General features: G+C 34.9%; 1 protein-coding gene across 1 annotated transcript in view; it reads right to left on the bottom strand.

The window, feature by feature from the left end:
• Window positions 1-15,956, bottom strand: part of LOC134528542 (tRNA (cytosine(34)-C(5))-methyltransferase) — a 44,487-nt gene that overhangs the window by 13,315 nt on the left and 15,216 nt on the right. The window contains exons 7-11 of the mRNA XM_063362262.1: window positions 15,565-15,694; window positions 5,549-5,679; window positions 4,509-4,710; window positions 2,470-2,718; window positions 119-254 (exon numbers count right to left, since the gene is read on the bottom strand). Of these exons, the coding sequence (XP_063218332.1) occupies window positions 119-254; window positions 2,470-2,718; window positions 4,509-4,710; window positions 5,549-5,679; window positions 15,565-15,694 (848 nt within the window). The remainder of the gene's footprint in view (window positions 1-118; window positions 255-2,469; window positions 2,719-4,508; window positions 4,711-5,548; window positions 5,680-15,564; window positions 15,695-15,956) is intronic.

Raw genomic sequence — 15,956 nt, 5'->3', positions numbered from 1 at the left:
TCTTATTTGCATGTAAAATGTAAACAATAGTTGGACAAAGTTGTATGCTGACTCTTGTCATTGTTTGGATCAATTTGGAAGGGTACGGAACAATCAACTTTAAAGCAGTTGTGTTTACCTTTATTTTATCCTCGTTGTTCACGATTATGTCCCTTACGCTGGGCGACGTCAAATAAATGTTCTTCTTCTTTCCTTCCCTGCACCTCGTGAGGAACTGGGATGGCTGCAGCTCAGAACTCAAATCATAAAACTCCCTGGAAAAATATATTTCATATTTATACTATAGGTAAATGTGCCATCTTAATTAATAAAATTAATAAAAATAAATAAAATCAAAAACATCCATTTAAAATATTAAATTACGCTAAAGAAAATAAAAAAAATTGTGTCTTTTAGGCATAAGTTCAGTTTTTCCCAAAAAAATTTCAATCAAAATTTATCTTCATTAAAGCTATATATACAGCAGCATACATATAATCAAAAGTAGTTAAAATTAATACTGATGTGCTTGATAGAAAGAATGAAGAACCTGACTTAGTAATATAAATTGCTAGTGACAAGATTATATGGTGAATGGCAATAAAGCAGAAATAACTCCAAAAAGCATAAACAATACACCAGATAGCACCAAAATGTAAGTTATATAAAGGAATTAAAGAGCAATTAACCAAATTTAATTCAAAATATAAATAAAGGAATACATATTTTACTTATTGAAATTAAAGGAATCTGTTATTTCCAGACCAAAAATTGTAACAAAGTGCATGTTGCAGAAAAAAAATTTCATTTGTTTTATTGTACATCTCTTACTGAATCAATTTTAAACCATAAATGCTATCTAACTTATTTTTATTGTTGTGAATGTACCTATCTGTTTTAGACCAAATTATTAAAAATTATTTTACAGTAAAAAATGTGTCAGATAAATTTTACCCCTATTTTAGCAAAGTATTACTACAAAACAGCTTTTATAAAAATAAAAACTAAATTTTAATCAAAATAAAACCATAACATTTTGTCTATAAATTGCACATTAAGTAAGCAAGTGCAAATATTCGAATATGTATAATACTACATATTTGTATTTTTCCATCTTTATTATTATAATTCGAACTAACATTTTCCTTATAATTACTGTAGCTGAATTAACTTAACCTTTCACTTTAGTATAATCTGTCCTATTTCCCAGAAGTCATTACACAACGTGATTTTTTTTTTTAGTGGGAATCTAATTCTCATTCCTACTACAGTCAAACCTCCATCTATCGAACTCGCATGTATAGATTGTCCGTGTTTATCGTATACTTTCTACGGTCCCAGCAAAATTGCCATACAACTAAGGTTAAAAAAGTCTGCTTGTACCGATGTTCGAATTATCGTTTTGTCCGCATTGATCGTACAAAATATGTGGTCCCGTCACTATAAATTATAATAGATGATCGTTTAACCATAAAGATTTTGCAGAAATAACCATTTCTTAGAAAAAAACCGTCATAAAAACGGTAACGATAGTATACAGTAGTAAAAATCAACTTAAATCTGCAGCCAAGTAATGGAGCACGTAAATATGAAGAAAAGACAAATGAACAACAACTTACGAAGAAATATGGATATTGTACCATAACTACAGTACAAACCCAATTGTTATCCTAAGATAATTACCATAAAAAGAACTAAAGATTCTTTGTCGATACCATAATTACTACAGAAGCACGATAGCTACCACATTTGCACTACAGTTTCCGTAACAACCGAGATGTATATTTACCGTGACGGTAATGTATTTATTTATGACATATTAAAAATAAAGAACATTATTGAAAAATAGGATGTTAAATTTCTATATGTACGTTTGGCACATGTTGCGAAGAAATAATGCGATCTGAAAGAATGCAGTACTACTACGAAAAGCGAAAAGGGTAATCGTGGATTTTTAGGTTATGGCAGTCTCTCGTTTTTCAGTAATATCGGCCGAAAATTAACAAGCGTATCGGAAGTCGGCAGAAATGCCGAATCAACTAAATATTGGCAAAATCGGCTTCTTCAGTACAGCTCTACATTTGATGACATGAGTAAACATATTTCAGACTTCAGGATATTGAAAAAGACTTTAATTTCCATGTAGATTTATTGTGCGTGTGTTTTTTTTTTGCAAGTGTAAATTGAATTAAGTAAAATACTTCCATTTTTATTTATTTTTCAACTGATTTAACTTTAATGACAAGTAACTGATGTATTTCTGACACTAATTTTGAGGTTGAAATATTATTTTTTAAAAATTCTTAGAGTGAAGTCCACATCTATTGAATGTCCGCATCTACTGAATTTTTTTGTTGGTCCCCTGAAAAACGATAGATAGAGGTTTGACTGTATTTGAATTCAATATTTGTACTCTCAAATAATTTGATATCCGTATTTGATTCAAACTAAAAACCTGATATTCGCACGGACTGAACGCTGGAAGCCCACCTGATGGACGGCCAGATCGGCTCATCCTTGTCCAGGAACAGGAAGGGATCCTCCTTGTACGTCTGCACGCGCCTGCGCTTCCTCTGCGGCTCCCGAGGCGCACTGTCGCCGGGGGGGTTGGCAGCACTGTCCTCCGGGGCACCCGCGGGTTCCGGCCTGCCGGCAGACTCCCACGGCAGGGGCCGCAGCTTCTCCAGCACCGCGATGAAGAACCCTCCCGAGTCCTGGTGGTGCGGCAGGATGCGGATACTGCAATCCAGTACACAAATACACATTATTACCAAGGTCACATTCACAGTACACGCCTACAGACTTAACCCACTCAACAAGCATACAAAATGCTCACTATATTGCACACCAATTAATCTCGAGTGTTTCCTTTCACTTTAGAAGACATTAAACCTAGGGGTGGGCCACTCAAAATCTTAAACATCTTTAGTACCTATTTGAAGTATGAAAAACCAGAAAAACAGTAGTTTAAAAATGTAACAACAAAATTAATTTATAGGTTAATCTATAATTTAATTGATTCAACAATTTTACCAGAGCTGGGCAGGATAGGAAATTTTGATTTTGGAAAATTTCAGGTGGAAAAAAAAATTGCTCCCATAAGAAACAGGACAGGGTTGGGAATTATTTAAGATCACAAAATTTCTAAAATTTCCATACTATCTCAAAAGAAAAATGTCATGTGTTTGGGTAAGCCAAAATCTAGTAATTATTGTTATGGGTTAAGTCATTTTCAAGGCTTGCAAAATACCACGATATAAGGTGTACAATAACATGTTGTACAAAGATGCTGAAAGTTATTTGAAAGTTTAATATTATCATCTCCACAAAATTTAGATAAATGTTATGCCCACTGAGACTTGTGTAATCTATGATAATGTTTCGGACTTTTGGTTATCGTAGGAAATTTTTATTTCAAACATTGTGTGGTCACGCTAGCCAGAAGGGTAAAACAGTGCTCCGACCAGTGTCTCGAGACGGCTGACAGGTAATTGTCACACCGCCAGCAATTTTGTACAATTGGATCAGGACTGTGCATTTTTTGTTCTCCGGGTTGGATTCATTACCTACGATAGGCAAAGTTGCTCTGCCATATTTTCTTCCGTTTCATCGGCAACTGAGTCGTGTCTGGTGCCTAAAGAACCAAGAAGGTGCGAAGAAACTACAGACCAGTGCTTTAATGTGTTTTTTTTGGTTTCTTCTCTGCTGCACAATATTTTCAGTCAGCTCGAAGCTGCAAGAATCTAAGGTTAAGGACATACGCTCTCGAAAACAAGCTCTTGCAGCCACGCCTAATGTTACACTGGCTATGGTTCACGAAATGCAGGTCTTTGCCAAACATATTTTCGATAGAAATTGCTGAAATGTGCTTGTATGATCGGTTCCTTCAACAAGAACAAATGCCCCCAGTGTTTGTACACGTATACACACACACATATCAGTGATTGATTGATTTACAATTTTCTTGAATCATAATCTCAAAGAATGCCTCGAATCCACCTACTGGCTTCATCCAAGTGAAAAAACGGTAACAAGCCTCATCCTACTGAAAACTCTGACACAGAAAAAGAATACAAATGGAAAATAAAACCGATGAAACGGGTAATGACTAAATCCTCGCTCAAGATGATCTCCAAGCCAGCTCCAAGAAGAACAAAAGCACTCTTTGTCACAAGATTTGAGCCAACTGCTCAAGAACAAGAAATTGTTGGCATCTCCCATAAACTTAATTTACTTGTGTGAATAAAACAACTGATACAAGTAGTACTAACTGCTTTTAGAGTTTTTTAAGCACACACAGTAAAAAAAAAAGTGTCACTTCCATTGTTACTATTTTTGAGGGCTAAAACTAATTACATAGCTGCAAACTAATTAATTTTTTCATAGTGTATTGACTTTGAAACAAAATTAAAAAGTAGGACGACAAATACAATTATTGAATTTGGGCAGTGTGTGTTTGAACTAAAAATCTGTGTAGCATTGTGCAGTATCTCGCATGAATGTTGTCGCCGACCGGTGACGGCACCCACCAGCGGTCCAGACAGAACTTGTGTGCGTCTTGCGGCGCCGGAGGGAACATGGAGGGCCGGACCAGCGTGGTCCACTTCTCGGGCACGTCCTCGTACTTCTCGTAGCCCACCAGGTCGCGGGACGTGGGGCTCCAGTGGGACACGCCTCGCCTGAACTTCAGCCCCGGGAGCCGGGCGGTCACGTCGGCCAGCTGCAGCGCACCTGCAACAGTCCTTGGAGGTGACGTCCGTCACGCCAGCCACTCATTCCCTGCAGCTGCATCCTACACTTACAACTCACCAATTCTGCATGCTGGGTATCATCATAATATTAAACCTTCATTCTCAAATATAGCATTTAAACATCATATCCACTTGATTTGCCACTTTTGAAAAATACAACCATTTTTATTCTTTCCTCCATTTTATTTTATCTAGAAATTTGCAGAATAAGAAGAAATTATAGATGTTTACAGTTAATGAAAAAACTACAAATTATAACACCACAAAAAAGACTGAAAAAAAAAATTAAATTAAAATGTTTTTTTTAATATCATGATTGGCCAGCCTGAGTTAAAATATTTACTTCACCATGGAGTCATGATTGCTTGTCAATCTTGGATATGAAACATATTTTTTTTTAAACGAGTAAAGAGAATAGTTGTTAATGTTGTATTTATGAAATAAAGCTGATAAATTAAAATGAGTTTACACTGTTTTCCAGCAAGTACAGAAATCTAACTTCGGATAGTTAAGTGTTATGGATAAATACAGGCGATTGTAGCTGTGATTGAACCTTAAAATAATTTACGCCATTTTTAGCATATTAGTGCTATGCAAGTTGCATGAACATTGTTAGCTTACTGGTTGGAAAATACGCAATCTTGGCAAGAATCAATTGATGTGAATCTATTTTACATCCAAATTATCGACAACTATTCCTCATTACAGCTTGAGAATCGACGGTCCTGATTCCAGGTAGAATCGGTGGAATCAAAGCTCTGCAAATCGTCATGCCCATACCTACTGTAAAGTTGACATACTATTACAGTGATACTTGCCTTGTGTCTCGACCAACAGCCTGTGCATCACTGCCTCGTCTTCTATGGGGTTGAGGGAGCAGGTAGAGTATACCAGTCTGCCCCCCACAGTCAGCAGTTCCGCGCCTCGCTTCGCTATGCGGTACTGGATCCTGAAACACACACATTTTAATGAGCAAATGTACACACACACACATATTCTATTCAAGCTATCTTAACACTCACGAAAACAGCCACACCATAAAAAAAGTAAACAAAGTCATTTTAACAAGCCAACAGGGTGACAGCAAAACGAGAATAAATCTAACACAATTTTATGTTTTCATTGAAATTGATAAGTCCAAAATGGTTGACTACCAAGTTATGTTTTCATAAACGTTATATTAAGATTTGAAACAAAACTGGCAGTCTTTATGTATTCAGAAAATATTAGATGTTTTTCAATAACTATTCATTTAAACTTTCATATAAAATGTTTTTTAATTATCCATTACCAATAGATACACCAAGTGAAACTCATTTACAAAGTGAGTGAGTGTGAGTGTGTGCGTGCACGTGCATGTGTTAACTAAACTGGGATGAAGCTAAGCAAAATTATTGAGGAATTTAAATTAGTTTTCTGCAACATTATAAATGCATATTTTTATATGTAACAAATAGTGATGTACCAATGTAATTATTTTATATCAATATTGGCAGATATTTCCTAAATAATTGTTTCCAACCGATACTTAAAAAAACTGACACACATGAAAAAAGTACAATAATTTAATCTAATCAGGTGACACCCTTATTTTCTATTTAACTGTTTATAGTTTTCTAGGTGTCTTTTACTCCAATAGGTATTTATGTAATTTCAGGTTATACGTATACAGTCATAATGCACAAATTTTATATGGTAAAATACTTTTTTTTTTGTCATATTCCAAAAATCTTTATAATAATTCTCATAATATTCTAAATTATTATTTAAAAAGATTGAATTTCTGGAGAATTGCACTGTGATTATTTACAATTAGCACTGAATCAGTTTTTAATCGTTATCAGATCTGTTAAAGAATGCATTGATAATGGGATCATTATCTGTTTTTATCTAATTTCTCCTGGCTAGTAACATATAATCTGTGATTATGATATTAAATGTTAAAAAATAATCTTTTTTTTGTGTATATAATTAGTTGGAACAACAAAACAATTTTCTAAAATAAAATTTTATTTGTTCAAGAAAATGCATTGCATTTTCTTTAATTTTACGTTTCTCTATTATGGTGTCATATATATTTCTCTTTCATTTTACTGTAGTTTTGATCAATTTTTCTTAGGCTCCTGTGAATTGAGAAAAAAAATTCTAATGAATGTTATATTGATTTCAAATATTTCATATTCATTAACATTTGATGGAATAAATATATTAAAAAAAAACAGCATTAACAGAAACCCATATATGTAAAAGTAATTAATATACAGTATTATGTTATTAGTAGGGGTGTGCGGGATCCCGACTCTTCGGGAAAAAAGTCGGGAAAATAGGCTTCCCGAAATGCCGGGCGGGAAATTTCTTTTTCCCAGATATTTCGGGAAATTGTTTAAAAATTTTCAAATGTCTACTAATCACGTAAAACATGTTTTATATCAATTCAAACTGTTTATACAACAATATTTGCTATGGATTCGTACATTTTCGAAGAGTGCCCGTTCTATTTCAGCGCAAAACATCTTTTAAACGTATGCCGATCGTAGCGACAGCTGTGGTGTGAGTGAATTATGATAATAGTTTACACATATCTAATTGGAATAACATAAACGTGCATGGAGTACATTTACATATTGTACGCATTCATAAATATATTTCTCGAGGGTACAAGTTTGCAAGATACGTGAATAGTTTTATAACGTTTTTGCCGTCATAATTGAACACTTAACCTAAAACCACTGTGTGTACATAGACGATGAATGAAAACAAAACACTTGCGCGATCCAACCTTTTCGCCAAAGATATAATAAATACTAGACTTGCATTTGGTAACGAAGCGTAACCTTTCTCATTACTTAATAGCAGTGGCGATGTAGAGAACTGTATTGGCACTGTGAAATATATGAAATCACGTAGTTTTACACCACTGCTCAAGAGTATTTAAACTAGTGGTGCACCGATGCGGATACCGATGAATCGTAATCGGCGATTATGGGTACTTACCGATTAATCGTAATCGGCAATTATCTTAACGATTACTTTGCCGATTATTTATGTCCCGGCGTAATTAAGTAGGTTTTTACCGTGTAATATTTTGTTACACAATTTTTAGGATGAAATACGGTAATATTTGTATATATTACAAAATTCATCTAACTCCGTCATATCATAATTACAGATATTTCGTTAAGAATCTCATTGCCTCGATCAATAAAAGGCATTTTTCCTACACGTTTATTTACGTTTCGTCTTTTGTTTAGTGGCCTTGTACATTACCTATAGCCAGAGACGTAAAATATAGGGCACACAATCAAAACACCACAAACAGTTGCAGTGGATTCTATGACAATCGATCTTTTCGAGTCTTAGTAGCGGTTCAAAATCGTGGTCCCGATACTTTCTAGTTTTTATCACTGCGTTTTACAAACTCGTTATGGGCGTCTTTGGTAACATTATCCGTTGTTGTGTTATTTGTATGTGACGTGAAAAGTGAAAAAGTATTTATAATTTTATATATTCAGTCAACATAAATAAAATCACATGTGCTAGTATTGGTTTTTAGTCATTTTTATATAATTATAGTGAGATGGCGAGTAGGGAGAAAAAAAGTGAAGTGTGGAAACATTTTTCTATAAACTCAAGTGAACAAAATAAAGCAGCATGTTTACATTGTTAAACGGTAATTTCTTGATGCAACCTGAAGTGATAGTCGATAATAATGCTAGTTTTCAGCAACAAAAACTTACCCATTGTAAATTACAATTATTAGACTGTAGTTCAAGTTGTTTACAATAACAAATATAAATAGAAGTTAGTTTAATTTACACTTTGCAATTACTTAATAGTGTATTTTATATATTTTTATACTGTTATTATAACTGTATCCTCGATTTTACCTAATCTTGTTATTAAATTCACATGGGAATAAAAATTTTTGTGTGCATTATTACACTTAAAAAAATTTAATTATAATCGGTAACTGAATCGGTATCTGCCGATTATTGCTCTTATAATCGGTAATCGAATCGGTAATCGGTAAAGTCATATCGGTGCACCACTAATTTAAACATCTATGATTTTGCTTTGGGAAAAATAAAATAGTTGTTTAGTTTCGCGGGCTTTGTCGGCTGACGTTACGTTTGTAAGGCTTGTGCAAATTATCTGTTCCTCATTTTCAACTAGCAGCCTACAAATAATGGAGGTCGCAACCGATCAGCCTGTTACTTGTAAACCTAAAGGTGTTTGGAAGTATTTTGAACGTCTGACAGACAGTAAATCCCTGGCAAAGTGTGTCTCGTGTGGAAAATTTTTGAGATGCGAGCATGGTAGCACGTCTGGATTACTAAGACATCTCAATCAACATCCCTCTATAAAAAAAGAATTCGAGGATGCTAAAATAAATGAAGTCGCCGCTGGAAAAAGGGCAAGTGAAGCAGACTCAAAAAATAGCAGCAAAAAACAGCTAACTTTGCAAGAAACGTTAAAATGGCCATCTTCTCATCCACGTGCTGAGAAGTTGACCCACGCCATTGGAGAATGGATCGCGAGCAGCTTCTTGCCGTACAGTACAGTTGACAATGATAAATTTCATAAGGTTATGGCAGTTGCACAGCCACTGTACAAAGTACCTTCAAGAGTTACTTTCTCGCGAACAGTAATTCCAAAAATGTATGTGGACGCTAAATGTAAAATAAGTGAGGAAATATCTCAGGCACTCGCCAAAAGTCATGGTATTAGGAAGAAAGGAGGTAAGGGCATGCGCATCTTCCCTCCCTCCACTCCTAGGCCTCTGACGTCACTTGGCGGCCAGGCCATGCGCCTGGAGGGGCGGGCGCGGGCCGGACGAGCAGTGCTTTACGTGTTTACCAGGAAGTTGTTTGCCGCTCTTGGTACGCCATTGTCTGTGATTGACCTCGTCAAATGTTTAGGAGACGGCAGCGGTTTTAAATATACTTATATATAATATTATTTGTATTAGTTTATTATAAGTTATAATTCAACTCACATATATGCAAGACTTTATTTAGAAACCATGTCATTCTGCTCTGTCTTTGGGTGCAACAATAGCAGTAGGCGAAATAAATGTGTGAAATACTTTCGTTTTCCTACTTGCTCTGAAATTCAGAAGTTATGGATAAACTGCTGTCGAAGGGCAGATGTAATTAATGTCAAAACCGGTAAGTCATATTATAATACACCACTTTTAATATTGTTTACACGAGAATTAAAAAGTTTCTATGTTGTCAATAATCTATGTACGTGTTTTGTTCATTTTCAGCACGAGTATGTTCAGCTCATTTTAGCTAAGAGTGCTTCTACAAAAGCTTACGAGAGAAACTGCTAAATTACTCACCGGTGAAAACTCGAAAATTAAAGAAGGACGCAGTGCCTAACTTGAAGCTTCCAAACGTTACCTGCACTGTACAGTTAAATAGAACTGAAAGACAGAATATCAGAACAAGGAAGAACTTAGTAAGGGAAATTCTATTACATGCAAACAGAACAACAGAGTGAGTAGTAATTAAAATCTGTATACTAGCATTAATCTGTCGTAGTAGTTACATTAATTTAACATGCAGAGCGATTTTAAATGATGAAGAACACATTTTATATATCTGTATAAAACATGTTTATGGGTATTTTTTGCTGGCTTGCGTTCTGTTTTTATTTAACAAATAATATTTCCGAGAAAATTATTTTTTTTTTATTTTTTACATGCTTTTATATCATCGTGATAATTTAATTATTTAATTTTCACTGGTATTAATTCTGTGAAACCCACAAATGAATTACTCTGCTAAATTTAACCGCCTAAAATTACGTATTTCTTTATCGTTGCTGTATATTTTATTCTCGTGCAAATTCCCTTACAAAGTGAATTAACTTTTGAATTAGGCTTATATATAACCTTAAAATTCTGAAGTATAAATGTTTAGAATTTTCCCATATTGTATTGTAGGTCTATATACTGTTGAGATAATGTTAGTCCTATTAAAGTATAATATAAGTTTTGAAAAATAATACATATAATATAGCATTAATGAATTTCAATAGCTCTAATATGTTTGTAAATAAAATTCAATACAATGAAATTTCATTTGTCAACACTTGGTTTTTACAGGCTGAGTCCGAACATCGAAGAGCATGAATCACTGCCGCCTGTCTCTACTGCCTGCCAAGACTCGCCTCCTGTTGGTTCCGAGGATGGTGTTCGAAAACTTCACGATAGGATTCGAGAACTGGAATCACAGGTAAAAGAAACTTTGATTAAAAATGAAGAATTAGAAAAAGAGAAGACATCTCTGAAGGAAGAAATGGAAGCAATTAAAACACTGCACACTGATTCTAATATTAAAGTGCACGAAGTGTTAGGGAGATTTTTCACTCCGGGACAGATTCGTTTGATTTTACAGAATAAGAAACGAAGGATTTGTTGGTCTGCAGACGATATTGCTGCTGCCATTTCTTTGAAGAGTGTAAGTGCGAAAGCATATCGATACCTTAGAAACAAGCTTAAATTTCCATTACCTGATTTAAGTACTCTACGGAAGTGGGCTTCGCAGTTAGATTGTAACACGGGCATTTTATACGATGTTGTGGCTTTGATGAAATGCAAGAGCAGGGAACTTGGAGATTTTGATAAAGTCACTGTCATTTCTTTCGATGAGATGAAAATTAGTAATCAGATATGTATGGACAGGAAAGAGCAACAGATTCTAGGTCCTTACAATTACGTACAAGTTGTAATGGCTCGTGGCCTCTTGAGTAACTGGAAACAACCTATTTACTATAATTTTGACGAACCCATGTCTGAAACAACACTGAAGAAAGTGATCGTGTGTTTAGAAGAAAGCGGTTACAAAGTTTGCGCGGCAGTAAGCGACATGGGAGGAGGTAATCTAGCTGTTTGGAAGCAACTCGGCATATCTCCTATCAACACATCATTTAAAAACTCTCATGATAGCACCAGGCTAGTTTATGTTTTTCATGATGCGCCACATTTATTAAAACTAGCACGAAATAATTTCATTGATAAAGGCTACGTCCTTCAGTCAGAAGTTATTGATAAAACATCTATTGAAAAGCTACTGTGCAAATCAACACATGATCTAAAATTAGCACCGAAACTGACCCAAAATCATCTTGATGTCCAAGGGAGTGGAAGGCAGAAAGTCAAAATTGCTGCACAATTATTTTCAAACACGGTTTCGTATTCACTGAAGTATGCACATGCTAATAACCTTATTGAACCTGACACTAGTGTGATCCCAACATCAAATTTTCTCAAATTATTTAATGACTGGTTTGACATTTTTAATTCTTCTGTTCCACAAACTGCATACGGGAAAGGTTTGGTTCATCAGGATAAGATTTTATGTGAAATGACAAACACAATCGAACTGCTGAGAGTTATAGGTGGGAAACATAAATTGCCTTTTCAGAAAGGAATTCAGATAAACAATCAATCTTTGAAAGATTTATTCGCCTACTTAAATAAGTCACTGAACGTTCGGTACATCACGACTGTTAAACTTAATTAAGATGTATTAGAATGCTTTTTTTTCATATATCAGAGGAATGGGCCATCAAAATACACATCCATCACCAGTAGAGTTTAAATACAGGCTAAGAAACTATGTATTTGGTAAGCATTCTGCTGCAGTTTTTTCTGAGAAACAAAATACCAATGAGAGACCTGAAGAATCGTGCTTGCTTGAGGTCGCATCTCATGTTTGCGAAGGAGAAAAATATGTGGGTGAACGTAACAACTTATTACTTCAAAGAGAATTTGACGTAGCATCAAAGCTGCAAATGGAAACTTTAGCTGCAAGTGACTGTGTAGAGGAATTTCCTTTCGAACACAATGAACATTCTGAATTGACGGAACATTCGATAAGGAACGAAGGGTTAAAATACATTGCAGGCTACGTTGCTCACCGCTTCAGAAATGCACATCCTGAGCTCGGCTCTGTGAAATTGACAACGGAAAATTCTTTTATTGCTACACAATCTGCGGGAGGCTTAGTAAATCCCGAAAATGAATTTCTTGAAAAAATTTCTGTCGCAGAAAAATGTTTCAACGATTTTCATGGTCCACTATTTTCCACTGATAAAAATATATTTGATGTTTTGACAGGTGTAATTATGAAAGAAATAGGGAATACCTTACCTTTTAAAGTTGTTCACTGCTTCGTAAGGACAAGGACGTATATACGCATCAAGCATTTGAATATAAAGAACAAAAATGAAAAGGACAAGAAGAGGAAAGAAATAATCAAAATGAAAAAATTTATTAACTAATTTTGTTGAAAATGGTACACTACTTTCACATAGGCTGTCAAGGTTTCTACGGAGTTGAACATAAACTTTATGTTTTGTGTAGTAAAAATTTTTGAATGCATTATCTTGTTCCGTGAGAATGCATATGTCGAAAATAATAAATATTTTTGTTAATTTTTTATGTTTCCCAGGTATTGTTGTGTTCAAATAAAAAAAATTGTGTTTCATAAATGTATACTTCTTTCATAATTTTTTTGTTTACTATAAAGTTCTACTTTGGTAAGTAATTTTTGTAACACGTTTGACTGGCCTACATGTTAATGCAAGTTCTAACTACTTCAGAAAAACTCATATGTATAATTGAATTAATTAAGTAAAAAATGTATTTGAGATAGTTCGCAACGTTGTCGGCCGGTTCAACATTGTACATTCCGCTGTCACCAATGAGGTAAAATAAACCACAGTAGCTGGCTGAATAGGGGCCGAGCGTGTTGGCCGAGCGGAGAGACAAGCCAGTTGGCCGCCAGATGACGTCATGCGCAGTAGCCGTCGAAACTTGTCGGCGGCTTGCCTGCCCCCTGGCCAAAAGTGACTCTGTTAAATCAATGGCTTTTACTTTATATTTGTGGACATCAGGCAGCAATTCTGCTTATATGTCAACCACTTGCCATTTTATTGACTATTCATATAATATGAAAATATATTGTTTGGGGGGATATCACTTTCCTGGTGGCCACACTGGAGTGGCAATTTCTGACAAGATTAGTAATGTGTTAGAAGAGTGGAAATTAAGTCATTTACAAATCCCATTGTATGAAGTCACAGACAATGGCAGAAATATTTTGCTGGGAATTTCATTGTGTAATTCCATCAATTTTGAACAGTTGCACTGTTTCGCACACACCTTACAACTTGCACTTAGTGATGCAAAACACAACGCAAATAGTATGGCTTCAATGCTTAAAAAAGTTCGTTCAATTGTTGGACATTATAAGCACAGTGCGAAATCTACTGGAGAGTTGCATGTAATACAGGAATCTTTAGGTCAACCTCCTGTCCAACTAATACAAGACTGTGAAACACGATGGAATTCAGAATTCCTGATGCTTGAACGATTACTAGCATGTAAAGATTCTGTGTCACAGCATATCTGTGCCCAAAACAAAATTGACAATTTAACTGTTTCTGAGTGGAAATTAGTTGAGGGATATGTTGAAATTCTGCAGCCCATGCACCAAGCTACCACTGAGTTATGTGGTGATAAAACGCCAACAATATCAATGGTCATACCAGTTCTGTTTTTTGCTGAAATCATCACTTGAACGATATATTTCTATGAACACTAAAATGCCACACTCGAGTGTTTTTTCATTTGCAAAATTGCTCTTACAGTCTATTAAAACTAGATTTCCTCTGTATGATCGGAAAGAACCATACTATTCTGCCATGTTGCTGGATCCACGGTTTAAAAGTGTTATTATACCACAAGAAGAAAAGTGTCTTGCAATGGAGCACTTGAAATTAAAAATTCCCGACAATGACGATACACACAAAATGGGTGAGTTGTGGGTTTTTATTTGCATGCTTTTTAAAGCTACCCACCCTCCAGTTTTAAAATGTGGATCATGTTCTTAGTTTAAAATGTTATTCTTATCAATCCAATAATTTGGGAAACATGTTCAACACAAAACTTAATTTCAGTTGCACACAACCCAAAATGTAGAAATTTAGTGATTTATCTATTCTATTTTCTTTTCTCCCCAGAGCATGCTTCGGAATCTCAGCCATCCAGTTAATCATTTTGGGCAGAATTTGACAATTTGGCTTCATCACAACACCCTGCTGTCAACCAGGAAGTAGAGGGGTATTTAAGATGCCCAACTATTTCACGATCAAGTTGTGCACTCACCTGGTGGAAAGAAACAGGACAGCTAGTGTTTCCAAAACTAGCTGCTTTGGCTAGACAGTACCTGGGCATTCCAGCTACCAAAGCCTCTAGTGAGAGAGTATTTTCATGTGCCGGAAATATTGTTACAGCACATAGGGAGAAACTTACTACTGACCACGTCGAAGAACTGATATTTCTTCACCAAAACAGAAAAGAACTTTGAAGTGAAAAACTTATTTAAGATATAATAATATTAATTATAGCATTTAGATTTACAAAGAAGAATTCAAAGTATTTAAGTTTAATTTGAAATGATTCCTTTGATACTAGGGTTCAATATCAGAGTCAAAAATGTGCTCTTTTATTATTATTATTTTGATAAAAATTTTCCCGATCCTGTCCCGTTTCCCGCGGGAAAAATTTATTTTTCCCGAAAATTTCCCGCAGTACAAAAACCTATTCCCGCACACCCCTAGTTATTAGCAATTCAACTGATACTTGTAACTAACAGCCACATTAATGTCACTAGGCCTACAGGAAAGCTTAATTTTCCATTTGGCAAAGAAACACTGAAAGCATATTTTAAATAGGGCTTAGAAAAATACTACCAGAATTAAACATGACCGAAAAAATATACCTACAATGAGAGACTACATTACTATACAGTTTCCTCACCCGTGCAAATTGTTGCCATTGGCAGAGTTCCACTTCATCCAGATGTCCGGGTTCTTCCTGAGAGTTCCATCGCCCGAGCAAGGAACATCGGCCAGAACTCTATCAAACTTCAGCATCGTCTTCTCGCCACCTGGAATTCAGATTGTTTCAAAGTATTTCTCACCATACATCAGTCCAACACAGTACTCCTTACTATAACACAAAAAATGTATATATAAATTTTCAACTCCTTTTATAGCATATAAATAACATGACTTCAATCTTATACACTGAAAAATAAATTCTTCTACCTGATTATCACTTCAAATGTAAAAGAACAGTAAATTAATATTTTCAACCATTAATGAATACTGTAGATAATTAAAACTACTTACATAAAAAAAAAAATAATT

This window comes from Bacillus rossius, chromosome 1 (genome assembly GCF_032445375.1).
Source record: "Bacillus rossius redtenbacheri isolate Brsri chromosome 1, Brsri_v3, whole genome shotgun sequence".
In the NCBI taxonomy this organism is placed as follows: Eukaryota; Metazoa; Arthropoda; class Insecta; order Phasmatodea; family Bacillidae; genus Bacillus; species Bacillus rossius.
The sequence above is the reverse complement of the archived record's forward strand: the minus strand, read 5'-3'. Positions and strand labels throughout refer to the sequence as shown.